Source organism: Cicer arietinum, chromosome 4 (assembly GCF_000331145.2).
Source record: "Cicer arietinum cultivar CDC Frontier isolate Library 1 chromosome 4, Cicar.CDCFrontier_v2.0, whole genome shotgun sequence".
Taxonomy (NCBI): Eukaryota; Viridiplantae; Streptophyta; class Magnoliopsida; order Fabales; family Fabaceae; genus Cicer; species Cicer arietinum.
This window is the reverse complement of record NC_021163.2, coordinates 19208980-19236901: the sequence shown is the minus strand read 5'-3', so window position 1 is coordinate 19236901 and position 27922 is coordinate 19208980. Positions and strand designations below refer to the sequence as shown.

Here is a 27922-nt window from a genome sequence, read left to right as displayed (position 1 = left end):
ATAATTACAAGAAAGATTCATGAATGATTCTTGATAAAACTGCTCCAATGGTGTTAGAAATTGCCGTCTTTGAGTTTCTCTACTAAGACACAAGTCACCCAACTTTCCAATCATAAAAAGATCTCTAAAAAGTGATAAAAATGCGTTTTTATACATTCCGCCGTGTGCCACGCACACCAGGTTCGGAATTTGCACTTCAGGCACAAGTAGACAGAGTCAGGAAGGCCGAAATGCGCCCCAGACGCAAATTTTTGCGCTTCAGGTGCACAACCTTTGTTGTATGATGTATACTGCATTTTTCTCCTCTTTAGAGTCTCAATTTGGTTCCGGTTTCTTCATGAAAGTTGTACCTATGGATCGTAGTTTTCCTTTGCACTTGGTTTGACTCCAATGGGACATCTAAAACTCCCATATGGCTGAAATACTCCACATAGGTCATGTTGATTTCTCACCAAAATTCAGCACTACACTAAAACAAAGAAACAACGCAAAACTACGAATAATCTCTACTTAATAAAGGAAATAAGAACATAAACATTTTATTAAATCAAAGAACTAAATAAACAACATATGTCAAATAAATCCTTAAATTAACTAATGATTAAAGATAGATAAGACTAAAAATAATGAAAAGTATGCATATGATGAAGAGTCATCACGTTTGATATGGAATCAATTTGGAATCTCGAGTTTCCCACTCTCCTTTTGTCTGATGGATGACCAAAGATAAGTCTCCATATACCTCAAGGACTTTTACCTTCGATTCAATGGTTGCTTTAATGTCCAAGACACATGCCTTGTTGTGCAATCAAAACACAATCTAGCCGTAAATTGAGTGAACTGGTTCTTTGGGGAAATCAAAATGGCTCCAATTCCATGCCCCAATGCATTAGAAGCACCATCAAACACCAAAGTCCATTTTTATTTATTAGATGATTCAGTCTCTTCAAATAAAGTCATTATACCTTCATCGGGGAATTCACACGTCATTGATTGATAATCTTCTACATGTTGTTGGACCAAATACTCTGCTAGTACGCTTTCTTTGATAGCCTTCTGTGTAACATAGACCAAGTTGTATTCTAATAACAACATCTACCGATGGACAATCCTTCCAGTAAGATCAGGTTTCTCAAAGATATACTTAATTGTGTCCATTTTAGACATCAACCAAGTTGTATGACATAACATGTATTGCCTCAACCGACGAGCAACCCATGATAATGCGCAACATGTTCGCCACCACCGTCGCCGAAGCCGCCACCTCCTTAACTCCCTTCCCCCCTTCATCACGACCGTCACAACCCAAAACTCCCACCAATCTCCAACACCGACTCACCATCTCAACAAACGGAATCAAAACAGATCCCAAACAAGCACCAAGCGGCGGCGCAGAATAAGAAGAAACCGTCAACAATGTAACGGAGAAAATATTTCTTAAATTCACCCTCCAATTACAAAACGGTGCGTTAAGTGCTTCGGGGTTATGTTTATGTGTTTCGCAGAGCATGAGAAGGAGCAAAACTGCGTCGAGTTCACGCTCTGTTAAAGAGGTTGAGATTGGAGGTGGAAGCGGTTTAGGTGACGTGGCGTAGTTTGATTGGATGTGGCGAGTGAGGAGGTGGAGAGAGGAAAGAAGATGGCGGGAAATGAGGAGAGACTTTTGGGGGAGAGAGAGAGTGTGGAGGTGATGAAGGGTTAGTGAAAAGAGAGTTGGGGAAGAGAGGAGGAAAGTGAGACGGCGGTGGTGGCGGCGAGTTGACGAGAGAATTGAGTTAGTGAGATGTGTGAGGTGAGATGGAGTGAGGGTTGAAAGTGAAGCCATGATGGTTGCTGTTGTTTCTTCCATATTGCTTTTGAAGTGTGAGGGAGTGTTGTGTGATCATGAAAGAGGCTTTTTTATGTACTACATGTGTGTTGGTCATTAGTGTCATCATCATATATACTCTGCTACTTCCTTTTTGTATGATCCAATGTGTCCTTGATCCCTGTTCCTTTTATTTTCTACTCAAAGTTAATATCAAGTCGGTTATGATATTTTCTCATATTTTAGGAAGATTTTATATTGGATACTTGCACTACTTCACTTTTTTACTTTAATATTTCCTTTATTTTGACTCAATTCTACTTTTCCTTTTATACTACTTCCGATAAATTATTTTTGTAAAGAAAAAATGAGTCTCTTAATATAAGTCTATATTGAATAACTAGCTGTACTTTTTTTTAAAAATATATACCTTTATGTGATTCTTTTAAATATTTTGAGAAACATGTATATAAATTATTTATTTTCGTTGTTAGTTTAATTAATAAAGAGCTATATCTAAATATATCTATTAGAACCTCTTTAATGTATCTCGGTATTCTATTTGATTAGCCGTCATAATTCAACTCAATTTTTTTTAATATAAGAAAAGACTATTTATTTTTTATTTAATACATAAATTGTGAAAATGCTGAGATTATATATCAATACTCCTTTTATTGTTGAAATTTTTTGAAAAAATATTAAAGTAAATTTGTTTTATAGGAATTAATATAAATAAAATGTAGACAAATTAGTGTAACACACGAGTAATACATGTAATTAAAACAAATAAGAGACTCTAATTAGTTTCTAATTAATAAATGATTTACATTAATGTATTTAATGAGAAAAAGTGTTGAAAACTAATTTCATGATTATAAATAAGTTCTAAAACCAATTATATTATGTTGTAAAAAAAATTTGTTTTAAATAAGATTTAGAAAACTCTAAATTTTGTTTTCTTCACAAATTATAAGTTTTTATAATTTCAACCAAAACGTAATTAACAATGATACATGTATATCATAAATTTCCAAACATCAATTTAACACTATTTTTTATAAAACATTTTTCCATATAAATTATGAAAGCTTTTGTAGAAGAACTAAAGATGGTGTGATAATTGTGGAGATGAAACGATGAACAGTGAAGTTAATTGTCCATATGTTAATGTCCAGTTCAAGCACGATGTTTTAGTTAATGTCAACAAAAACAAGCAGAAGAGAAAACTCCATTTCCAACCATGGCCCATGTCCGTGGCTTGTTGCTCTTGTCGCTTATAAAATACTCCAACCAAAACAATAATGCCATTAGACATTTTCATGCATTCTACTCATCATGGATTTTCTCACCCTTTATTATTTACACGCACACATGCTATTTCATAATGCATCCAGATGAGATCTAGTGTTTTCTTACCATTGCAAAATACATTCATTGGCGTGCGTGAGTGTGAAAAGGAAAATGTACTTCTATAAGATGATGGGCATTCTAGACCAAAACATTATAATATCAGGACAACTAGTCATTCCTGTTGTGGGGAAGAACGACATTCGGTGGCAAACCAAGTTATGATTAAAGGATAATATACTCAACAGATATCGGATGATTTACTAGCAAGAAATGTTATCGAGACAGGAATAAATTATAGATGTAAAAAAGAAAGATGTAAAATTATTACTAATAAAAAAACATCAATATGTAATAATGAACATAGAAACTACGTATATAAATTTAATATGACATATGTGTATAGATATATTCTCAAAAGAAATAGATAGACACAATAGATACCTCACCAATAAAATACCAAGGGTTTGTTTGGCAAGACAAATAAACTAGTTTATAGCTTATAAGCTAGGAGACCTTTTGGTAACACTCATTTTACCACAAGCTGATAGCATTTTTTGACTCTTCAACTACATCTGGCTGTATCAAAATTAATGCACAATTTATTCCCACGTCTCATCTCACTAATTTGGTGATTTCTAGAAAAATATCCTATACGTGGAGCCATTCTCAACATAAATTGTCCCTATTTGTTCCAGCTTTTCACAAAATATTAGTCACCATCTCATCACACTGCATCAATCTCTATACCATAAAGTTGAAGGGGAAAAAAGAAAGAAAAAAAAGTCATCCTGAAATGCGGGGAAACTGGTTAACCACATCTATGAAACTGGTAGATCCGTCTATTACTATTAGATCAAATTAATCAATAGTCCAAAAAGTTATTAGTGCTAACCCTGTGCAACTTTTGTCTGCTGAATTGCAAAGTTGAGACAAACATGAACCAACACTAACTGATTTATCAATAATAAATCTTGACTGAACCAACAGTCCAATTTTTATGCTCTGAAACTGCAACACCATCGCAGTTGAGGCCGCATCGTAGTTCTAAATTGCGGTCTGCAATCACAGTTGCAGCTGCAATATAAAAGTTTCAGAGATCTCTACAACGACATCGCAATCGTAATTGTGATCATTGTAGCCACATTTGCCTGTATTTTTCCGTAATATTAAGGTTTGCACCATAACCACAATTTAGAGCTATAGGCCGCATATCGCAACCATGACTTTAAACCTTTGACAGGTGCTGCTTAATTTCTGCACCTCAGAAGTTGAGCGCCCTTCTCTGTTCTGGCCGTATACAAAGGACAGGAGATTTACTTCAATGGAAATGATCACATCTCATAATCCAACTCTTCCTGCAAGACATACCCTTCTTCCCTCATTAAACCAAGCAATCCTTCCAGCAATGCATAAATCTCATCGGACATTTCATTTGACATATCTTTGGCAATGAAGCTCTGTAATCTTCCACTCGTTTCAATCCAACTACTTCCCCGGATCTTCTGCAACCCAATTCCTTTCATCCTTTCCCTAATCTTAAGAGCTTCTTCCCATCTCCCAGCACGCGAATACAAATTTGCCATAATTATATAACTTCCAGTATTTTCAGGCTCAATCTCAAACAAATGATCACAAACAAACTTCCCCATTTCAACGTCGCCATAAACAGAAGCTCCATGCAGCAGAGCACCCCAAACTTTAGCAGTTGGCTCAATTGGCATCTCAGAAATCAATTTTGCCGCTTCCGAGAGCTTTCCAGCTCGACTAAGAACACCAATCATGCAAGCATAGTGCTCAACCACAGGTCGAATGCCACATTTCAAAGGCATAGCATTAAAAACATCCCAAGCTTCACGCACCAGCCCAGAATGAGCACAAGCTGTCAACACAGACGTTAATGTCACTGGATCAGGCCGAATTCCTCTATCTAACATTTGATCATAAAGCCCAAGTGCCAAACTAGCATCTCCATGAGCAGCATAAGCAGATATCATTGCAGTCCAAATTATCAAACTCCTACTCTGCAATCGATCAAAAACCCGCCTTGCCACATGAATAAACCCCAACTTTGCATACATATCAATAACTGCAGTCACCACATATATATTTTGGTCATAACTTCTTCTAACTGCATAACCATGCACCTCTTTCCCCCCTCGAAGATTTGAAAAATACGGAAACAAAGGAAGAATGCTGGCAAGTGTAACAGCATTTGGCTTCAATTTAAAACCAAACTCCTGCATTTCCCGAACCAAATCAAACACTCCTTCAAACTGGTCATTCTGAACCATACCAGAAATCACAGCATTCCATGTACTCAATCCAGGGTTTTCCATTCCCTTTAAAACATCCAAAGCCTTATCTACAAACCCATTAACCATATACCCAGAAATAATTGACCCATAACTAACTTCATCCTTCTCACTCATTTCATCAAACAACTTACGAGCGTAATCCAAACACCCACATTTTGCATACATAGCAATCACAGCATTACAAAGCGACACATCAATCTCAATCCCTTTCTCCTTCATGAAACAATGAACTTCGATTCCCAATATAAGATCCTTACTTTGTCCACACGCCTGCATCACACTAACAATCGTAACAGCATTTGGTACAATGCCTTCCACACCTAACATCTCCAAGTATAATCTCTTGCATTCTTCGTAGAACCCACTCTGAGAATAACCACCTATCATCGAGTTCCACGTCACAATATCTCTCTGCATCATTTTATCAAACACCTTCCTCGCCATTTCAATCCTACCGCACCTGCAATAACATGTGATCAACGCGTTGAGAGCGAAAACGTCTGAGTTGAATCCACGTTGAAGAACGTAACAGTGAATTGCCTTTGCTGATTCGAAGCACGAAGAAGAAGAAGAAGAAGAAGAAGAAGAAGAAGAAGAAGAAGAAGAAGCGAGCGCCTTCAAAATGCAGGTTACGGTGAAATTATCAGGAGATACTCCTGTGTCGGTGGAGGAAACGAACGACGAGAAGAGGTTAAGCGCGTCATGGAAGAGGCTCTTGGAGGAGTAGGCGATGAGCATAGCGTTAAAGGAGAAGGTGCTTTTGTGGGGAATTTTGTCGAACACGCTGCGTGCTTCTCGTGTGAGATTGGATTTTGCGTAGAAGGTGATGAGCTTTGAGGCGAGGAAATTATTGGGTGTGATGGAGAATAGGAAGAGGCGCGCGTGGAGCTGTTTGCCCTGACGAACGAGGCGGTGGTTGGTGCAGGGTTGAATGGTGGAGCCATAGGCGGAGATGTCGAGGCCCCCGCCGTGGGTTTTAAGGAGGTTTCTGTTGGCGGTGAATTGTGTTCGAAATTGAACGTTAAGCGCCAATGCATTCCCGATCCTCATTCCATCATTGCGTGCGTTTCACATGAGTAGGGATTTTCTAGTAAACCTCCAATTCTATGAGCCTGTCGTCACTTAAAGTCCCTTATTTAGTAAAAATTTAAACTAATAATTATATTATTTAAATAGGCCTTAAAAGGTATATCTTAATGTTGGAGATTACACTAAACACTCACGGTTTTATATTCAAGAACTATTATGAAAAATGAATAGGGACGAAGATATTGAGAAAATTAAGATGTTAGAATCAATATATATATATATATATATAAAAAGATAAATGAGATGCGGTTTACAACGAGAGAGTGAGATAATTAAATTTTAATCATACAATCATAAATGATTATGATAAGTTATGATCATTTGAAAAAGTTATATGATTTTTTCTTCTAATCTTAACATTTATCTATAGTTGTGTGATCAATATTTAACCATCTCATTATAAAACTCCTCTCATTTTATATATATCAAATTTTCTATATTTATAATTGATTGTGTTCTATTTATAGATAAGTTAATTAATTATCTAACTAAGTGGTAGTACAAACTAACTCAATTGTTTTAATGGAAACATAATACTAACACCAAAATTGGCTAATTCAACCATATTACAATACTAGTTTGAATTATTACACTTCAACGTGCCTCCTTAATTCGAACTATCGGAAGCTACTACATCAAGTTCCTTTGTCAGCTTCACAAACTAATCCCTCTTCACTGCTTTGGTGAAGATATCAGCTACCTGCTCATTTGTAGGACAATAATCCACTACTAACTTGCCCTTGTGCTGAGTTGTGTATGGAGTTGTGACTTCATGTATGATACCATGAGCTACACAAAAAAGCTTCAAACTCTTTAGAGGTGTACTCTCATCCTCCATCAGTCCATAAATTTTTTATCACTCTATTTTTCCACCATCACCTTAAACCTCTTGAACATATCTAAGACATCATTATTTTCCCTTATTAGCATCTGTTAGATAATGTTATTATATATTAGTAGTAACGGTATTTTAGACATTTCTATTCTTTTATATATATACATATTGTAACCCTATTAACTGAAGTTTGGTTCATTGTATGTTATGAAACCCTAGAGTGGTTGTCTCTCTTCTTCCTCTTTTCATTGTTAACATGGTATCAAAGAGCTTTGGTTGATTTTGGGATCTACGGTAAATAACAGAGAGATTATTTTGATAGGAAAGGCAACCACCAAAAGAGAAAAGAGAAGAGTAACCATGTTCCCGATTTTGTTAAATCAGTCTCACAAAAACATCGATTGCGCATTCGTTAACCGTTGGATCGGGCTGATTTTTGGACAGCAGGTTCGCAACATTCAGGTCTTCGTCTTCAACGGTCGGATCGGTGAAACGACGTCTGTAGGGGGGAAATAGGGCTCGCACAACACCAGATTATCCCTAATTTATTTTGTCTCAGTGATTGTGTTTTTCGTATTTTCCTGTCATTATTTGTTATGACTGGTGCTAAGGATGATTCTCTTCAAGTACATTGGAAAACACATTGTCCGAAATTGGGGAGAGCACATAAGAAGAATTTTAGGGGGTCATCGTCCAATGTTGTTGCTTCTGTTCCTTCTCCCATTGACTCTAGTCTGGTTCTGTATACTCATCTGAGATTGCTTCCCAAATATCTGATATTGCAGAACAACTTCAACAAAAAAAAAACTGCTTGTATATTATGACCAATATTAAGGAGTTGATTTTGTTTTGGTTTACATGCTTTCAATTGTTGTGGTTCTTTGCTGATTTGGTTGGTAATTTAATTGTTCGTCTCTCCTATCTCTTTGGTTGCTTTCTTATGTGTTGTCGCTCTCTCCGTTGCTTCTTCTGTTTGATTGCTCCTCTCTCTAGTGATTTGCTTTGTTTCTTCTCTCCATATTGATTGTTCTATTTGTTTGCTCTTCTCTCACGTGGTTCATCTATTTGGTTGCTTCTCTCTTTGTTTAGTTTGGTTTGGTGTAGTTTAGTTTGATTTGATTTAGTTTGGTTTGATATGATTTAGTTTTGTTTGGTTCTATTTGGTTTGGTTTGTTTTGATTTGGTTTCGTGGTGCTACTTCTTTGGTTGTTCCTATCTGTTGATTTTGATATGGTTGTTGCTCCTTTGTTTGATTGCTCCTTTTTCAGTTTGATTTTTTGTTGGCTTGGTTCTTCTCTTGATTGTGACTATTTGATATGATTTCTTGTTGGTTTGATTTCTCTATTTATTGTGATTGTTTGGTATAGCTAATGATCCTCTCTTTTGCTTATACTTCTTCTTTCGTTGCTTCTCTCTTTGTTGGTTCTTCTCTTTGATTGTTGCTTCTTCTTTGGTGACATCCCTCTTGTCCCCCCGATTGTTCAACCACCTCCTGCGATTGTTGATACTCCCCGTTACCCCTCTCGTCAACTTTGTCTGAGCCCTCTTTCCATAAAGAGGTTGTTCTTGATCCTCTTTGGCAACAGGCTATGGCAGAAGAACTATCTACATTGCACAAAACCAATACTTGGGAATTAGTACATCTTCCTCCTAGAAAATGTGCTATTGGATCTCGTTGGGTATACAAGATCAAAACTAAGTCTGATGGGTCATTTGAGCGCTACAAAGCACGTCTTGTTGCTAAGGGTTTCTCTCAACACTATGGTATGGATTATGAAGAAACTTTTGCTCTTGCAGCCAAAATGACCACTATTCGTACTCTTCTTCTTTACAGATTGTTGGTTTGTTTACAAAGATGCATTCCATTAAACATTTTCATTTTTTAGTTGACAAACTCTCGATGCTCCATGTTAATGCATTGTGAGTTTGAGGGGAGATGTTAGATAATGTTATTATATATTAGTAGTAACAGTATTTTAGACATTTCTATTCTTTTATATATATACTCATTGTAACCATATTAACTAAAGTTTGGTTCATTCTGTGTTATGAAACCCTAGAATGGTTGCATCTCTTCTTCATCATTCTTCAAAATTCATCTACAAAGGTGATGAAGTATTTATACCACCTAACTTAAGTATATCAAACAATCCACTAATGTCAGAATAAACCAAATTCAATGTTTTAGTAGCTCTAATGGGAACTTAGAATTAAAAGCTAATCTAGATTGTTTCCCAATCAAACATATAGTACAAGATTTTTCTGGCACCATTACTTTAGGCATACCTACCACCATTTGTTTAGACTTTAATTGACTTCAAATTTTAAAGTTTAAGTGAACATACCTTTTATGTCATAGTAAGATGTCATTATCAAACATTGTTGCTGCCAAACAATTTGCTTCTGCAACCTTGATACTTGTCTTGAAGGTTATATTTTTGGACAAAGTGGACTTCAAGATCAATCTTTTGGTTTTATCAAACAGCTTCAGTGTGTCATTCTCCATCAACACTGAAAAACCTTTTTCAACTAGCTGACCAACAATCATCATATTAAACTTTATGCCTGATACAAACAACACCTTATCAATGATAGCTTTCTTGACATCTTTTCTTTGAATTTCTACATTTCCCATGCCTTCTGCAACTAGAAAATTATTATCAACCAACCTCACTTTGATTCTTTTGCTTGCATCAAATCAGTCATCTATTCCTTATTTCCAATCATATGGTTGGAACAACCAGTATCAAGATACGTCACCTCAGTGTTTGATCCTTCATCACACGTAGTAACCATCAACATAATATGATCTGAGTCTAAATCCTCATAAGCCAAATTAGCTTCTTATTCCCTGGTATGCATATTCTTTGCATTTCCTGACCAACACTCATCAACATAGTGTTCATACTTCTCAAATTGAACCACTACACTTTCTTTTTGTCATATGGTTTCTTCTTTTTTTGATTCTTCATTGACCCACATCCCTTTCTTGAAAAGGATTTGGGTTTATCATCATTCTTGGCCTTCTTTGTATTATAATTCTTGTCTTTCTTCTTCCTCCATTTCTTCTTGTCAACCTCATTCTTCTTGAACTGAGCTAACAAAGCTTGCTCCCTTTTTTTTGACATTTCCTCTCTCAACCACCTTCATTCATGAGCCTCCATGGTTCCATGCAAATCTTCAATTCTTACTTCATCCAGCTCCTTTGTTTCATCAATTATCACCACTATGTGATCAAATTGAGAAGTTAGAGTTCTTAGCACCTATTCAAGCACAACTTGTTCAGTCACTGTTTCACCACAATTCTTCATTTGATTGGCGAGTATCACCAATCTTATGAAGTAATCAATTATGTTTTCATCACTTTTCGTTTGCATAATTTTTATATTGTATTCTCAAAGCTTACCTTCTTAACTTTTGCATCACCACCATAGCTTTTCACCAGATAATCCTAAACATTCTTTGAGGATGTGGCTTCAACAATCTTTTCAAAGACTTTTGCACAGTGATTGAATGAAAAAAAGAGTATTTTAATGTCTTTCTTCTTTGCCTCCTGGTGTGCATTCTTCTGAGTCTCAATTGGATTTGCAAGGAAAGCCTCCACACTTGTGGTCACTTGTTCATACACTTCTTGAACACCAAAAATTACTTTCATTTGAACAATCCATCTATCTCAATTCTTCTCATCAAGAAAAGGTATATTAGCATGGAAATTTCCATTACCCGCCATGGTTAGTTCTTCGCTTGAATTTGCATATCGAATAAAGCTCTAAGATACCAATTTCTTGGAGATTGCACTATAAGCTCATAGTTTTACCCTCAAGAACCAATGTGAACAATGAATAAGATATGCATATATTGAGATAACTAAAACGTTTGTATATTGAATGAAAGAATCTTTCTACATTTACAATTGATTGTGTTCTATTTATAAATGAGTCGTTTACCTTCCTAACTAACTTGCAGTACAAACTAACTCTATTGTTTTAATGAAAACTTTAAACTAACACCCAAATTGACTTATTCAACCATATTATAATACTAAGTTAAATTATTACACTTCAACATGCCTCCTTAATTAACTGATCTCTTCTCAGCTTCACAAACTGATCTCTTTTCATATAATTCAAGTTGAAATTTTTGAAGTGATTTAGCTTCAAGTAAAACTCATTGAAGTGCTTTAGCTTCAAGTGGAATATACTTTTTATGGAGGAGTATGATAATTATTTTGAACTATGATTGTCGGTGTAGACAATGAAAGTTGAAGATGCATCAATTTCAATAAAGGTGGAGATTGTTAGTTTTTGTTGAAATTAAGGATTTGAAAAAGTCTCACATTTCTTGGAATTGTAAAAGAAGAAGAAGTTCAAGGCTATATATATGGTTCTAGTTTGTCATTACAATTAGAAACATTTTAAGTTTGAATCTGATTCTTTTCTTTTATACTCTCGTGTTAAATTATTGTAAGATATAGTTCAAATGTTTGTTTTAGAGAGTGTGGTTGTACTGAGGGTCAAGGGCAGTATGAGAGTGTTGAGACAAAATCTCTCTAAATTGGTTTTAATGATAACAAAATTAATTAAAAGATTATGATTGAGTTTAATGACTAATATGTGTTTTTGAGTGTATTCATATAAGAAAACAGGTTATCATTCATTAAGGAAAAAGAAGAAAATTCTGAGTTAAATGATAAGTGTGGAAAATGCCGAGGATGGCCTCACGAGCTGGTGAAACTGCAGTTCTGCATCCTCGCAGATTTGAATTCATTAAACAAAGACATAATAGTATTAAAGAATGAATTATTTGAATTTATTCATCAAAGACAGAATAGTATTAAAGAATGAATTGTTTGATTCATTCAATAAAGGCAAAATACTATTAAAAATTGTTTAAAGAAATGCCTTTGAAGAAAAGTAGCAAGAATACAAGAGAAAGGTACGAGGAATGATGATCTTAGTATGTGCCTATAGTCAACGTCTTGAAAAGCATTTCAAGACTTTATGAAAGCAACTCATCATGTCATAGGCAAAAGGCTACATGTACCATTATGTGATTTAATAAGATTATAAAGTCAATCTTCAAAAAGGCAACATCAAACAAGTCTTAAATAAATGGATCACATATCTTAAGGCAAGGAAAGAAGAAAGAATGTCTTCACGTGAAGCCTTCACAAAGCCTTGAAGAAAGGAATGAAAAGGACATCACATGTTCTTACAAGGCATTAAATGGAGGAAAGAGAAAAAGCTCACATGTGAAGCTTTATGAAGGCATTGAAGAAAGAGAATGAAAAGGACTCCACACAATATTCAAACATTAAAGAAAGGAAAGAGAAAAGGACAACACATGTCCCCAAGTGTCAAGAAAACAGTACCTCGTACTTGAACATGGAATGCATATTTTCAAATGAGCTGAATGGCATTTTCGTAAATATAAAGAAAAACCTTGGCATTTCTCAAATGGATTTTCCAACGGTCATAAAAGACTTGACTCATGAAATGAACTTTAAGAGACCTCTATAAATTGCAGCAAGCTGATCTTCATCAATAACACAACACATTGCATTAAAAAAGATCAAAGATCTTAAAGCTTTCAAGAAGCAACATCCATTATATCTTCATACTTTCTACAAATCTTACATTAGATCTTTGTTAATCTTTTGAGAAAGTATTTAGAATCAATCACTCTCTTATCACACTATAATTTCCACGTGAGGTACACTTGAAAATATTTGAAATCTGATTGTAAGCTTGGTGAAGCTTGAGAATATACAAGGTGTAATCATCATCGGTCAGAGGTTGATCTGTTTGAACATTAGTGAAATCTCACAAGGGTGTGAGGACTGGAAGTAGCCATCTTTGGGTGAACCAGTATAAAAACAGTGTGTGTCAATCTTATATTTCTTCTTCACTCTTTAACTCGGTTTGAATTTGAAGGTTTTGAAAAACCCATCCTCGGGCTTCCCATCCTCAGCAAGAGGATAGTTTTTAAAACACTTGAAAACTATTTTTAAAACAGCAAAATCCATATTCAACCCCCCTTCTAGTGATATTTAGCTACATCAGAGAGAAGTCTACATATTGTAACAATTTTTACATTATGTTGCTCTTCGGTTGTCATTAGACAACAGCTGTGATTTTTTCTCCGATTTTGGAATTTCCACCTTAATTTTTTGTGTGCTTTGATTGTTATTTTAATTTCTCTGTTTATTTATTTTTCTAACACTTATCAGTCTCTTTGTAGGAAATGAAGTTTACAATGTTTAAACTATTTTTAGTGTTTAGGTAAAATTTTCCTTAAAAAAATTATATTTTATAGTGCAGCAAATCATAGGCTATGAAATCCAAATACTTCAAAATTGGTGATGTACCGGTGTCAAATACGTATTCAAGAAGTATCTGTATTCAAGAAGTATCTGAATTTTTATTTAAAAAAAATTATTTGATCAAATACTTTTGAAATACTTTACGGATATGTATCTTAAGAAAGACGAAGAGAATAAAAATAAAAAATAAAAGATTGAAATAAGTTTGTGAGATATTGTTGTATATGAGGTGTTGAATTGTCAAAAGTATCTCTTAATAATTAAATTTAAAAATAATATATTTTTTATTGGATGATTCTAATGACGGAAAAAAAACAATTACAAATATTTTTGAATTGTTAACTATTGGATATGGTAGATATTTATTTTACTTTATTTTAACGATGTTTTTGTTGATATCTTAACACGTTAAGATATTTTATGAATTTTTGATTTGTAGCTATATATTTATGAAAAATGATCGATAAATCTTTGTTTGCAATTATTTTACATGTATATAAATTTTAAATAATTTGTTTCAAGGTATCGTTTTCTAAATTTAATTTTTTTAACATATTCGCATATTCATATCGTGTCACACATGGACTACATATTCTAGCTTCAGAGATCATAACATAGACTCCTAATAGAATGGGAGGAAAGGTTTCCTACGATAATAATAAAATGTAGTTTCATATAGTAATTTAATTTAGATCATTGATTTGAAATGGAACGATTCAGATTACTTATTCACTAAATTAATTTTTAACAATCTTAATCAATAATTGTTTAGATTAAATGGTTGAGGTTAATAACTATGTCACACCATTTCTTTTGTTACCATGTTATTAGAGCAAGGTATTCTTCAATTTTACCGTGACTAATTTTTGTTAGAAAACCTAATTGCCCTTTTAGTGATTTCTTCCTCTCAACCATGTTGTCCACATTGGGTGAACCAAAATATTTCATTTGTGTGATTTATTTACCCTTGTCTTATATTATTAGGTTATTTCACTAAATCGTATTACTATCATCTTGAAATATAATTATGTTCTTGAACATTCTCAAAATACAAGTAGGTTTGTCATACTAATCTAACATTTTCAAATCATATTTTGAGAAAGAATTTTAAAGTGTAGAGTGTAAACAGTCACAATTCAATCTCATTTCTCGTGACAATTATATTCACTTCAATCGCAACCATTGTAATGAAAATTTAATAAATTTTAGGTCCCATTTATTTTGGAAAAATATTTTGTGTTTTCATTTTCTTAAATGTGTATTTATTTTATCTTGATAAGAGACTTTTGAAGTGAATTATTGTCATAGAGAGAAGATGAAATGATAGTTAATGAAAATCTATTTCTAGAAATGATAGTTAATGAAGATCTATTTCTAGAAATAATTATTATATATATATATATATATATATTTCATTGTTTCTAGAATTGCAGACAATTTTAACTTCCGTCAAAATATATTCTTCTTGCTCTTCTTCATCTATATATTAGAAGTGTGGTTTAAGGCCGTTTTTTTTTTTACCTGAAATCACCCATTCATTGTTATTCTTGTCTTTTTAATTGAATAAGTGTTTTTCACATATTTATTTTTTTCTGTCTTAGTGCGATGTTTGATTTCTCATATTGGTGCATGATTTGTTTGATTCAGATTGATAGATTAACTTTAATCAAGTGCAGATTCAGATTCAATCAAGTGATAGATTAACGATTTTTTTAAGAAAATTATTTTTTAATTTTACTCACAAAATTTTAAAAAAAAAATTTAAATTTTTTTGAGAAAAACATATTTTATTTTCTTGAGAAATTTCTTTTTGAGAAAAATAAATATTGAAAAAAATTTCAAAAAAAATATCTCAATTAACAAAACATTGGTCTATGAGTTCTCTGAGCCCCTCCCTTAAGCCCACTGAAATAATGGGTCGGAGCCTTAAAAACTTTATCTTAATAGAGACCTAATATTAGGAGTTTAGTATAAAATTTTAGATATGAAATTTGAGACTTTGAAATTTTATTGACAACTCTACATGGAGACATTGGAAAGAAAATTGGTTAAACATATGATAATAGTTATAAAAAAAAAAGTGAGGTTAAAATCTGTCAAAAGCAATATATTAACGATTAGAAGAGGGAAAAGCCGAACATGCGTTCACAAAAAAGAGAAGAGAAAAAAAATTGTATTAATCATGTTTGTGTAAGATTATTTGAAAAAATTTCAATAAAAGAGAGAAATGCAAAACCACTTTTTATAATTTTAAATAAACATATAATAGATTATATTTTTCTTTAAACTATAATAATAAAATCATCTCTAAATTATTTATATCAAATTCCCTTTTACATCAATCTATAACAAATGAGCCACTAATTAATCTTTGAATCATTATTTTGGTCAGAAAGTAAGACTTATAATTTTTATTTTAATATATATAAGGAGAGATAAAATTACATATAAAAAGAGTTACACTAAAAGTTACAACCATTCAATAACATTATGTCAAATAAATATTTTTTTAAACGATCCAATGATAAATTTACAGAAAAACTTGAATAACATCATCATTTTCATATATTGAACAATATCATACATGGATAGGTTTATATAACTTGGAAACCTGTTTACATGAAGAGGGAAAATCTAACAAACTTTCAACTAACTAATAACAATCCTACTGAAGTATATTTGACATCTCCACAAGCTGGAGCAAATATGCTAAGTAAACCCAACTTAGAAATAAGATTGTGAAAAGGTGTTGGATCCAATGACTTGGTGAAGACATATGCAAGTTGTTGGACAGAAGAAACAGGCACGATGTGGCAATCAAGAAAAACATGTTTGGTGTGTTCATGAAATGAGAAATTTGTTGCAATATGCCTTGCAGACTGGTTGTCACAATATAGCAAGGCAGGGGGAAATAAAATTTGTTTGGAGGTCCTGAAGAAGGTATGAAAGCCATTGAATTTCACATACAGCCAAAGTCATTTCCTGATATTATGCTTCAGATAAAGATCGAGAGATGGTTTTGTTTCTTCGATTTTCAAGAGACCAATGAATTCCCTAAGAAAACACAAAATCCACTAATTGACCTCAAGGCATCTTGCCCAGTCCGAGTTGCAAAAGGACTTAAGTTTTAAGGTTGAATCTGAGGGAAATAAAATGTCATGTGCTGGAGAGGTTTTGAGATACTTGAGAACATGGATGACAACATCATAATAAATATTGGTGGGAGAGTTCATGTTTTGGCTGAGTTGTTGCACCGAATATGAAATATTTGGTTTGGTATTGGTTAAGTAAATTAATTTGTCCACCAGTCTTCTATACACAGTTGGGTCAGCAAGCAAAGTTCCACAATATGTGAGAAGTTTTGTTCCTTTAGGTATAAGAATGGAGGTAGGTTTTGTTGTAAGAAGACCTGTAGACAATAATTCAAGAGTATACTTGTGTTGGCTAATGTAAATACCGCGACTAGAGCGAGCTACTTCAAGTCCCAAAAATACGTCAAAGTACCAAGATCTTTGATCTTAAAATTTGTGTTAAGAATACTTTTGATGGATGTGTTTTCGTCGATATTATTTTCATATCATATAGATCATATATATAAATTTTGACATTGATCTATAATCATTTATTTTGTCATTATATTATGATAAGATTAACATTATCGACAGTGTAATTGTTTATAACATTAATTTTGATACATCTTAATAATAAAATAAATTATTATAGATTAATGTCAAAATTAAATATAATTTATATAATAAATTTCAATTGAACGACAAATTAAAGAATATTTATCGAAAACGATATTATTATCTATTTAATAAGTGTAATTCTTAATATAATTTTATCCTCCTCGTATATATATATAATCAAGTAAACAAAATTGGTGCCTCCTAGTCCTAGAATAAGAGACTCTTTGTGACTGTGGGGACACACCACTCGCAGAGTGTCAAATCCGCCGTTATTGTTCCTTATATTGAAAATATTATTGTTAATAATCTGACATAAGTTTGTTTCTTTTAAATAAATAGAATATGTAATAATGAGTATGCAGGAATCATCAATTCGTAGTGTAATCAAAATTAATTCCTTCAATTTTATTTCTTAAACCTGAAAAACAAAATTCAACAACATTTTGACTATACATAGACAACTGGCATGTGGACACCCAAAAACCACGCTATTAGCTTATCTTTCTAGAATGCAGATGCAGTTAGGTGTCTGATATACCAAATTACACACAGAAACTAATCCTATTAATATACATCTATAAAGTTAAAAATAGAAACACGGAAGTGCAATATAGTAAAAATGCAAAAACAACAAAACAAAATATTTGTTAGATTTGTTGTTTTCAAAGAATAATTAACTATAACAAATATAAAAACCACAACCTTTTTCTCCACTTAATTCTAACCGGGGCTCTCGGAGAACAAGAGTCCCCAATATTCAAAAATATCATCCATTCAAACACATGCATCTCACAATGCATACCTTCCTTTTCTTCATCGTTCTTCTAATATTCCTCACAACCTCCACGATTGTCGGCTCTACAAACGAGCAACCACCATTGATGTCACCGGCTCCACCCCACAAGGGAGGCCACCACGGTCACCGCCGTCGCAACACAGCGAAATTCTTCGGTTACATTAGAAAAAACCAAACAGCGTATTTGCATAACCAAACAGAATTAGCAAACGAGTTCGTATACGCGCACAATTGGGTGAGAAACGAGTACAAACTGCCAGCATTGACGTGGGATGAGAGTCTGGCGAGTATCGCGCGAAAATATCTTATGGAACGGTACGAGGATTGTAAGTTGGTTCATTCTAACGAAAGTTACGGTGAGAATATGTTTTGGGGAAAGAAATTGCATTGGACACCTTGTGATGCGGTTTATTATTGGTACATGGAAAAAAATTATTATGATTTCAAAACCCTTAAGTGTGAGCCTCCACCAAAGTTTTGTGAACACTTTACGCAAATCGTGTGGAGGGACTCAACGCACGTTGGATGCGCTTTGCAACATTGCCACCTCCCTGAGTCTGGCATGCTCATCGCGTGCGAGTATGACCCACCGGGTAATTATATCAATGAGAATCCTCTCCTTCATTCAACCTAATTAACCAACCCAAAATGATTATCCATAACTGCCTTTATGAAATTCATTTACAATCATTTGATATATGACCCTTTCAAATTCCATCTACCTTTTTTAATATATTATATCACATGTGTGTATGTGCTCCTTTGTTACTTTTTTTTGTTTGTATTTCGGAGTTTCTTTCAACTCGTTAATTTGGTTGTACTCAGTTATGGTGGAAAATTGTACATAATTTGTATAATTGGTTTGGTGTTTTTGAGCAATACAAGTTAATTAGTGAACCATGTACATGATTATATATTTTCTTCTTTTACATCTATTTTTTTATTGTTGGAAAACAAAAGTCCAATGATATATATATATATACATGAACATATGTAATGAGAGGATATAAAATGTTTATTTGTGGTTAGATTTGTGAAAATATTAAAATACAGTCTAATGACAAAGGTTGGTGATGATGCATTTTTATAAATCAACATATCAGATTACATGTTTTTTCAGGAACAATTTATATATTATACCTATCAAAGTTTGGATATAATTAAATATAAAAAAAAATAAAAAAAATTAAATGTAGTTCCTTAACTATCAATCACAACTCAACAATAAAAAATATAAGTTTTTTGTGATGATTTGGTGTGAACTTTGGTAGGAAGACTTTGGATTGGGTTTTTGAAGTGCTTTCATGCTTACTGATTATTTCTTACAGTTAAAGAATAAATATATCTATTTATACATCCCTTTTATTGGTTGCTGTTGCCAAAGTATGGATCTACTATCCACTTCATTTCCTTTTGCTTCTTTTGAAAACCAGAAACTCCTGTGTGTTTACTGAATTTGCGCATAATATTTTGACACACTCACAAAAATGATAAAAAAAAAGTAGAAAGATAAAAGAATTAAATAATGTACATTTTCAAATAATTACATTATATGTATTTTTATACTGTGGCTAAATTGTGTTCAAAATTTTGTGACCATTCAAATATTTTCCTTTGAAAATCTATTTACATAATTAAATTTATATAAGTAAACAAGGCATTAGTAATCAAATTTATAAAAAAAATCACCATAAGGCAATATTATTAGTAATTACTAACACATATCAAAATTACAGATATTGTTTTTAATATTACAAACATTTCCACGAACATATTATATGTGCACATTACATACCGCGTAAAAAATCATGAATTAACTGGACAACCATGGCATATACGAAGGATAAGGAAAACTAGGAGAGTGTGAGGGAGAGAAAGATGTTCAATTTGTAGAATGCGAAATTGGTCATTAATTCGCTACAATGGACATAATGCATAAGATGTCTTCGATCCCTTCTTCTCTGTGAAGGACCACTAATTTTTTTATAGTTGATGGCTTAACTTTTGCATATTGAAAATAGAGGAGGAGGTTCATAGAGAAACGTTCATAAACAATGTTTATAGAGATAATGGAGTGATGGACATGTTGTTAGTGTAATTCAATGTAATTAGTTAAGTGTAGTCATAGTTAGTTTGGGTTGTGTTAGTGAGCCTATGAAACAATTGGATCAGTCATGTAAGCTCTGGTCTCAGGCTCATAAGCTCATAGTTCAGTAGCTTATGAACTCATATTCAGTTGATGGCTTGTAAGCTTGACTTGTATAAGTTCAGTTGTAATGACAGTTAGTTGAATAATAATCATCAAATCATCATTCTGTCTCTCTCCCTCTCTCACACACATACTCTTTCTCTGTGTGTGAGTGTATGCGGACGAAAAGCTTAATCATTTTTCTCATCAACAAAGTGATATCTTAAGCAAGGTTCTTTTTTTGGGCTAGGAAACACCAGTTGAGTGTGAAATTTAGTGAGGAATTTCAATAAGGAATCACATTGGTTCCTTGGGATTTGGGAAACACGAGTGTAAAGCGTAGAGATTGAATCATGACAGACTCGAATGACTTGGTGAAGATTTACCAATTTTTTATGGTAAGTATTGCAGATAAACAAACAGTTAATTGATCACTAATTATACCTTTAACCATATTGTTATTTAAATTATGTTTTTGAGTGATTTATTTAAAGATTACGCTAATTAGATTGCAGCAGTTGTTGTAAAATCGTCCTTATGTCGCCATTTTGAGCCTTCTAGTTATATAATAGAGAATGAAAAGAAAGATTAAGATAATTTCAGTTTTTCATATTTTTTGGAATGACCTTTTGAATTAGGAATGACAACGAGACGGGACATGTTTTGCCTCCTCCACTTCCGCACCTAACTAGTTGGAGAAAACTTACATCCGCCTCTGTGTTTATCAAGCTTATAATATTTAAGTCTTCATCTCTCTGCCTGAGACGGAATTCAAATTCAAATTTTCGCACACGCATCTATTCATATATATAAAATGATAAATTTAAAAGATATTTATTAGAATTAATATAATAAAATTAAAAATATTAAAATCATATTTTTTATAGAGAGAAAATTATAATTTTTAATATTGAAAAAATATTAAATATATACATGTATATTAAATTAAAAAATGAAAGTAATATTATTAACGGAACAAGTTCAAATGCGCATGTGTGATAAATACCAACAACCCAAATATGTCCACGCCTCCAAGTTTTAATTTTGAAAAAATCTACATTTACATCCGATCAAAGCTAATTTTATCGTCTAAATTAAAACGATGGATTTGAATTATACCTACAAGCGTAGATTGTGTCGTGGACCCTATTTTGAAAAGATGAGGAGTACTTTAATATTATATACTGGAAAAAAAAATTCAGGTAAGCGATAGATTCCGATGTTCATCTATGTTTGGGTGAGAGTATATAATATATATGAAGTCAATGGCAATGTTTGGCGGCTAAATGAGATGGCAACTTATTAAATCAGCAAACAAGTGCGTAATGCACACGTCGCGTAGACCAGACTCCGCACCATACCAACCAATCGCGGGAACGGCACTGCCACCGCGACCCGGTCAAGTCAAGTCTCCCAAGAACTTACACACAACGAAATACATCAACTGCCATTTTCTTTCACTTGTAATCCTTTCACCTCCACGTCATTGTTTTCATCATTTTCAACTTCATATAGAGAGTTAACTAACTAACTAATTCAACTAATTCAACTAATTCCAGTATCTCACACACTCCCACCATGTCTAGAGTTTCTCTGGCACTTTGCGTATTTTTTGCCTACTTTCCAGGTAACTAACCGATTCTCGCAACACAAAAAGTACTAGTAATACTATAATATAGTATATCTATGTGGAAAGTGTTTAATTTATTAATGTGTGTGTGAATTGCGTTTGCATTTGCAACAGGGTTGATGTTATGTGCAGTTGTGTCGCTGAATTCAATTGAGATCTTCCAAAAGCACATGTGGCTAAAAACGACTTCAACTGTGTATTTCCTTTGCAAAGGGGAGAACAAGGCGGTTTTTGAAGATGTCAAGAGACCTCGTGTCTCTTATGCTTTCAATGGTCAACAATCTTGGCAGGTTCTCAACTAAATGCTTTTATTTATTACTCTGTGGAAGGGTCTATTTACCTTACATCATTCATCTAATAGAATTAAAAAAGTACTGTTAAATTTGTTAATTATTGATATTATTTTTACGAGTTTGTTTTTCAATAGATAAAATTGGTTAATGTTTTCGCTGTAGTATTTATTGTTGGTTTTAGAAAATGATGTAAATTAATTTAAGGGATGTTAGTAAAAAGAATAATTAATATAGTTGAAAATTAAAAAAAAATCACATAAAAAGAGATATAGAAATTTCTCAAAAGAGGTTGAGTTTTATATATAAGGAGTATGGAGGTAGTAGTACACATGTTCTGCCTAATGTAAAATTAAAATAAAATTGGTTTTATTTCCATTCCGAGTTTGTTAATTAGAAATAAATCAATCAAGTAATACTCATGTTGTAGTTGTAGTGTTTGCACTCTAAAATTTGATTAACCGAGATATGGGTTGTGTCAAAATACTCTGTATATTTACATAATAAATGTATAATAAGTGAAAGTAATGTATATATTCATATTCAGCCATTTGAATAATGGACAATGAAACATTGACACTGACTCCAAACACACACCAATACGTTGTCATCGATAATAATTTGAAAAAATAGAAGTGATCGAATATAATCACATTTATCTTGTATTTGTCTTCAATGCAAAGTATGTGTATTACATAATTAACCGCTATCTTTCATGCTAAACTGTGAGTAGTTTGCTTAGGAATCTGACATTGAATTCCAAGTGTCTTCATTCAATCTTCATGTTTTGGTTGCATATTGCATGTTTTTACTGTATGAAGCAACTAGTGAGATTTTGGTTTATACTTCCAGCTTTTAAGCAACTTTTTGAGTACTAAATGCAAATGGTGTGGACTTTATGAGGAAAACAGCATTACTTCAGATGATGTTTTGGACGAGTGGGAGTTTTGTCCTTCTGATTTTACTGCACCCGATGGTGAATATACTAAGTTCAAGGAAAATCAATTCAATGCTACATTTTTGTGCCGAGATTGCTTATCTCTTGTTGGGGGTGAGTATCTTGCAACTTTTGTTTTGGAGATTCTTTATAAACATAAATCCACAATCATACTAGTTGATGCCATTGAATATTATTTATTAGTTAGTTCATGCTGTTTGATCATTGAATCCATCAACTAGTTGTTTCGGAAAGAAAAAAAGGTATCTTTTACCTAGTTGATGCCATTGCAAAAGTTCCGTAGTTATTAAAAAGTATGTAATTCCAATTTTGATGAATGTTCCTCCCAATGTCTAGTCCTATTACATTTATGTCGAAATGACCAAGCAACTTCAGTTCGCTTTTGTATTGGAGTTGCTCACCATGAATAACATGGCTATTAAAATTAAAATAGCATATGGGTTGCTTAAAATTCAATAGACTTTTGAGGTTCTAAAGAAAGAAAGAAAGAAAATGTTAAAGCAAATTACTCTGTCCATCTTTTAGTGTTTTCTCTGTAACCATCCCCTGTATTATGAAAAGATAAACAAAATGCTACAACTAAGTCATGATAAATTTGTTGTTAGGCCATTAGCTCATACATTTTTAGTCAAAAGTCATGCCTACCATTGTTCAGTACCATACCTTGAAAGAAAAAATACATCAACGCATTCATTTGGTTTATAGCTGATTTGAAAGTTCATCTTGGTACCCAACCATTTGAATTGAAGGTTTAGTTACACACTAGATTAATGCATTTTCCCTTGTGTTTCACATATAATTTGGTACGAGACTAAACAACTACAAGAATTGGTATATTATTTGACTACATTACATCCATTATCCTCTGAAGCGTACTGTTTATCAACAGCAATGTATTCAGAGGATAATAAAATATGAAATTTATAAATTTATAACCGTTGGTTGCAAAAATAGCGTATTGAACTATGATGTTATTAAAATCTACCTTGTTGAACCAACGTTTATAACTTAAACTGCATTGCTCATTTTAGAGAACTCAATTCCTATCTACTTATAACGCATCTAATGGTATTTTATATCAACAAAACTATCTGTATTCCTGCTCTGCAGTTTCTAGCTCTTCTGGTGAGCGCAGAAAGCACATAGCAGTTGTAGTTTTTCTTGGTGCTTTGGCCTCAATCATACTAATTCTTGGAGTGGTGCCTGCATATAACTTCTGGTTGAAGAAAAGAAAGGAAGAGGACCAGGTTCGGTTTTTAAAGTTACTGGAAGAAGGAGATGAAAATGAGGATGAGCTAGGCCTTGGTAGTGATATCATAATATGATGATAGTAAACAAAATACCTCTTGTACAGTGTAAGGTTAACCACAATTTTTTTTAGGCAAAAGGATGAAAGTAAATTTTCTGTTGGATATGTAACTATCCCTCTGTCCATAAGAAACATTTATGAAAACAGAAAGATAGGTGCCTTTTGTTCATTTGTAAATTGTATATACAAAATAGGGGCTATGCTGTACTTTTAAGATTTTTGCTCAACAATCTAATAGAAACAAATAAGCAAGATATATGTATAAAAGTCCGAGATGGCATCAACTTTATTGGCATTATGATTTAGAGCATATTATAGTCAGTGTTCCTCACAATCCGTGTTCAGACCTTGTTTCATGTTGGTACTCAAAAGAAAACACCAACACATACTGCAAAATGCAATCCGTAGCACATAACAATAATAATAAGAACAACAACATAGATATTAACATGAGTATTTCATTTAAATGCACGAGAAGTACAATTGTTGAAATATAGCATTCAAGATATATCAAACCTAGAGGAGGGTTTATTCAATAATAATTAGTATAATAATGGAATAAGCTCGTACATATATCAGTTCACAATTAATTTTTTAGCTGTCCATCTAAACTCATACTCTATCTAGTTTCAATTATAACCAAAAGAAAACAAAAACTCATAAGAGTTTTTGCTTTGTCGATCAATTATATACAGCACTCAAGGAGAAACGTGAGATAGTAATATCTAATTTTTGAATGGAAGTGACTGTTTTCCGATCTAAAATTACCACCAGAGTTGCTGTGTTTCAATAACAGCAGAAATTATATAGCCGCATGAAATTGTGCAGATAATCCATTCCATTAAATATCTAACCCAAATACAGTCAAGATATTGGTACCTAAAAGAATTTCAGAGAATAACTTCTGTTAGTATAGTCAACAAGTTGTGTAGATATAAGTTGTTTCCATGGACCCAGATTTTTTAAAGTGTAGAGATCACTTTGTAAAGTAAGGTTAAGCACAGGGATACAAAGAGATCAATTTGTTATAAACCACTCTAGGAACTCATAATTTTCTCACTAGTGTTCTCCACTTTCACTTACCTATGTAAAGTACTTTCAAGGACCCAAAGCCATGTGATCTACAAGCCTTTAACTATTTTGACAACAATTTCTTATTAGATGAACTCCAATCATCATTAAGTTGTTTTTTTGGGTACAGTAGTCCCTAATACTCCCTCTGTTCCTATTTATAAGCAAAAGTGAGTTAACAAAAGTCGATGTATTTAGACTAAAAGTGAGTTAACATTAAGTTGTAAATACATCGACTTTTGTTGACTCATTTTTGCTTATAAATAGAAACAGAGAGAGTAGTTGGTTTTACTAATAGGGATCCTTCATTTAGCTCAAAATAAGGCATAGGAAAACTAACTAGTTATATTTCCAATAATCAATAAATCCAAAAAGAAGAACATGCAATGATAAATTACTAATTGATTAGTCTATTACCTATCGACTATAATTATTTTCAAGTGTTGTTGGGTTCTACTTTCTAGATTCATGAACCAGTTATATCAGTAAGAAATCACACACACACATATATATATATATGTGTGTGTGTGGGTGTATTCAGAAAATATAAACATGTGAACTCTAACCAACATAATGATTAACAAAGGTAAAGATAAGAAAACAACCTTGAGCAATTAAGAATCCAAAACTCTAACTAGAAGAGCAGCTCCTGATTGACTTGTCAAAATTATAAAGCTCTTTTGAACTGGAACCATAAATCGCCTTAATTGTATCCCTGCAAAAACTACACAGAAAAAAAAAAGTGGATTGAATAAGAAACAAACATTTTGTGGGTCTTAGTTTCAAGGATAATGTTCTGCTCGTTTTGCAATAAATATGACACTTTTTGTGGATAAACAGATTAAAAGACAATGCGAAAAGTTAAAGAATAGTAACAAAATTCAAAACATGACTTCTGGTTTAGCAAAATTCTTAACGAAAGTGGGCTAGGCTTGGAACTTGACAGTAGTAGTATAAGCAATTCTTGTGTTGTAAGGTAAGGAGTCATGGTTGATATCTCAAAGGCTCAAATACCTCAGGGACATTCCAATTGAAGATGTGGCCTTAAGAAAACTGGTGGAAGATATAATGTTAAATGAACACCATACAGACATGCCATGTCATAATGAACCCAATAGTTAACAACTGTTTACTCTATTGTATCTTTCATATCAGTGACTTTGCATCCTAACATACAGATAACAACCCTCAAAACAAACTACAAAGTAAGCTTCTTAGAAAACCTTGACACATAGCTGCACCTAATGCAGCTTGAGTTAAAGAGATATAATCTCAAAATTGCCGACCCCTTAGCATGGCTTTAAATGCAGGTTCAGATAGAAAAACAAAAATTGTTCCAATTTCATGAAATACTTAAAAGATTGCTAACCTTCATTATACTGCCAATATTGGTCACTAGATTATTAGCATTACCACCAAACAAATCAATTTTCTTTCATTTAAATAAATATAAAATATACACATTTTCACTTAGTAAAATTTCTCTATTATGTGATTGTCAAATTCTATTGAATTTTAAGCAGGCCATTAAAAACAAAGGTGAACCTGCATGCCTCCTTGTTGAAATTCTTCTCTTTAACTCCAAACAAAGATTTAAACACTTCCGGCTCTGCACGGCAAAAATATGGACGCTCTGAAAAAGAAAAAAGAAACAGAAAAAGCACAAGTTAAACTCCAAAGCTAACATTGCAACAAAGAAATTAAAAAAATCATAAAATTAACAAATGAAAGTAATAGTGTAGCCATTTTACCAGAGTAAATGGAACATTTTCTAGTACTCTTTTCATAATGAATACACCATCCATCTTGTCCTATTAAGCTATTGTAAAGCTGAAATTCAATTCATCACCACATATCCAAAACAAAGAAAACAACATTAATAACAAATGTCAAACACAAACTAATCATCATTATAATACACACTAAATGGAATCTTCAATTCTCCATAGCTAATTTACAAGCAAAACTTTAAAACTTGAAGGATTATTTTTGGCGTGGGATAGTTTTGAAAGCAAAAAAGTGGAGGTAAGAAAACGGACCTCAACATCAGATGTGTTTGTAAAAATTTCTTCGGGAGATGGATAAGAAGGACCCTTTTGGAGCTTACAACAAGCCCCACAACCTTCAACACAATGCCACGATAATTCCTTATTTTTGCCGAAACTGATTTTGTTTTTCTGTTGGGTTGTGTCAGTTTTCAAGGTAGTTGTCCGCCGCGAACGACGTGCCGCCGAACACGTTAAAGGCGGTGCTGCCACGAGATTGGCGAA

At 33.0% G+C, this 27922-nt stretch overlaps 5 protein-coding genes across 5 annotated transcripts; 2 read left to right on the top strand and 3 right to left on the bottom strand.

Annotated features, from left to right (window-relative positions):
• Window positions 1–1159: 1159 nt before the first annotated feature.
• Window positions 1160–1849, bottom strand: LOC101496426 (E3 ubiquitin-protein ligase SGR9, amyloplastic-like). The gene has a single exon (XM_004497428.3). The coding sequence runs from the start codon at window positions 1847–1849 to the stop codon at window positions 1160–1162; it is 690 nt and encodes a 229-aa protein (XP_004497485.1).
• A 1666-nt stretch (window positions 1850–3515) lies between these two features.
• LOC101508755 (pentatricopeptide repeat-containing protein At2g37310-like) lies at window positions 3516–6584 on the bottom strand. The gene has a single exon (XM_004497379.4). The coding sequence runs from the start codon at window positions 6523–6525 to the stop codon at window positions 4492–4494; it is 2034 nt and encodes a 677-aa protein (XP_004497436.1). The 5' UTR covers window positions 6526–6584; the 3' UTR covers window positions 3516–4491.
• Window positions 6585–18204: 11620 nt separating this feature from the next.
• Window positions 18205–18840, top strand: LOC101508450 (pathogenesis-related protein 1C-like). The gene has a single exon (XM_004497378.4). The coding sequence runs from the start codon at window positions 18205–18207 to the stop codon at window positions 18838–18840; it is 636 nt and encodes a 211-aa protein (XP_004497435.2).
• Window positions 18841–21572: 2732 nt separating this feature from the next.
• LOC101508131 (uncharacterized) lies at window positions 21573–24888 on the top strand. The gene is made up of 4 exons (XM_004497377.4): window positions 21573–22021; window positions 22139–22314; window positions 23167–23365; window positions 24383–24888. The coding sequence occupies exons 1-4, from the start codon at window positions 21973–21975 to the stop codon at window positions 24595–24597; spliced, it is 639 nt and encodes a 212-aa protein (XP_004497434.1). The 5' UTR covers window positions 21573–21972; the 3' UTR covers window positions 24598–24888.
• Window positions 24889–25019: 131 nt separating this feature from the next.
• LOC101496098 (uncharacterized) lies at window positions 25020–27922 on the bottom strand (the record flags this gene model as incomplete). Its single annotated transcript, XM_027333185.2, has 5 exons — window positions 25020–25460; window positions 26258–26376; window positions 27198–27285; window positions 27404–27482; window positions 27692–27922. Coding segments are annotated over 4 exons (492 nt in total), but the record flags the coding sequence as incomplete, so codon positions are not given.

Coding starts and splice junctions, on each gene's coding strand:
- LOC101496426 (XM_004497428.3), bottom strand. CDS start 1,849: ATGGAAGAAACAACAGCAACCATCATGGCTTCACTTTCAACCCTCACT.
- LOC101508755 (XM_004497379.4), bottom strand. CDS start 6,525: ATGAGGATCGGGAATGCATTGGCGCTTAACGTTCAATTTCGAACACAA.
- LOC101508450 (XM_004497378.4), top strand. CDS start 18,205: ATGCATACCTTCCTTTTCTTCATCGTTCTTCTAATATTCCTCACAACC.
- LOC101508131 (XM_004497377.4), top strand. CDS start 21,973: ATGTCTAGAGTTTCTCTGGCACTTTGCGTATTTTTTGCCTACTTTCCA. Junction 22,022..22,138: donor ATTTTTTGCCTACTTTCCAG/GTAACTAACCGA, acceptor CATTTGCAACAG/GGTTGATGTTATGTGCAGTT. Junction 22,315..23,166: donor ATGGTCAACAATCTTGGCAG/GTTCTCAACTAA, acceptor TTATACTTCCAG/CTTTTAAGCAACTTTTTGAG.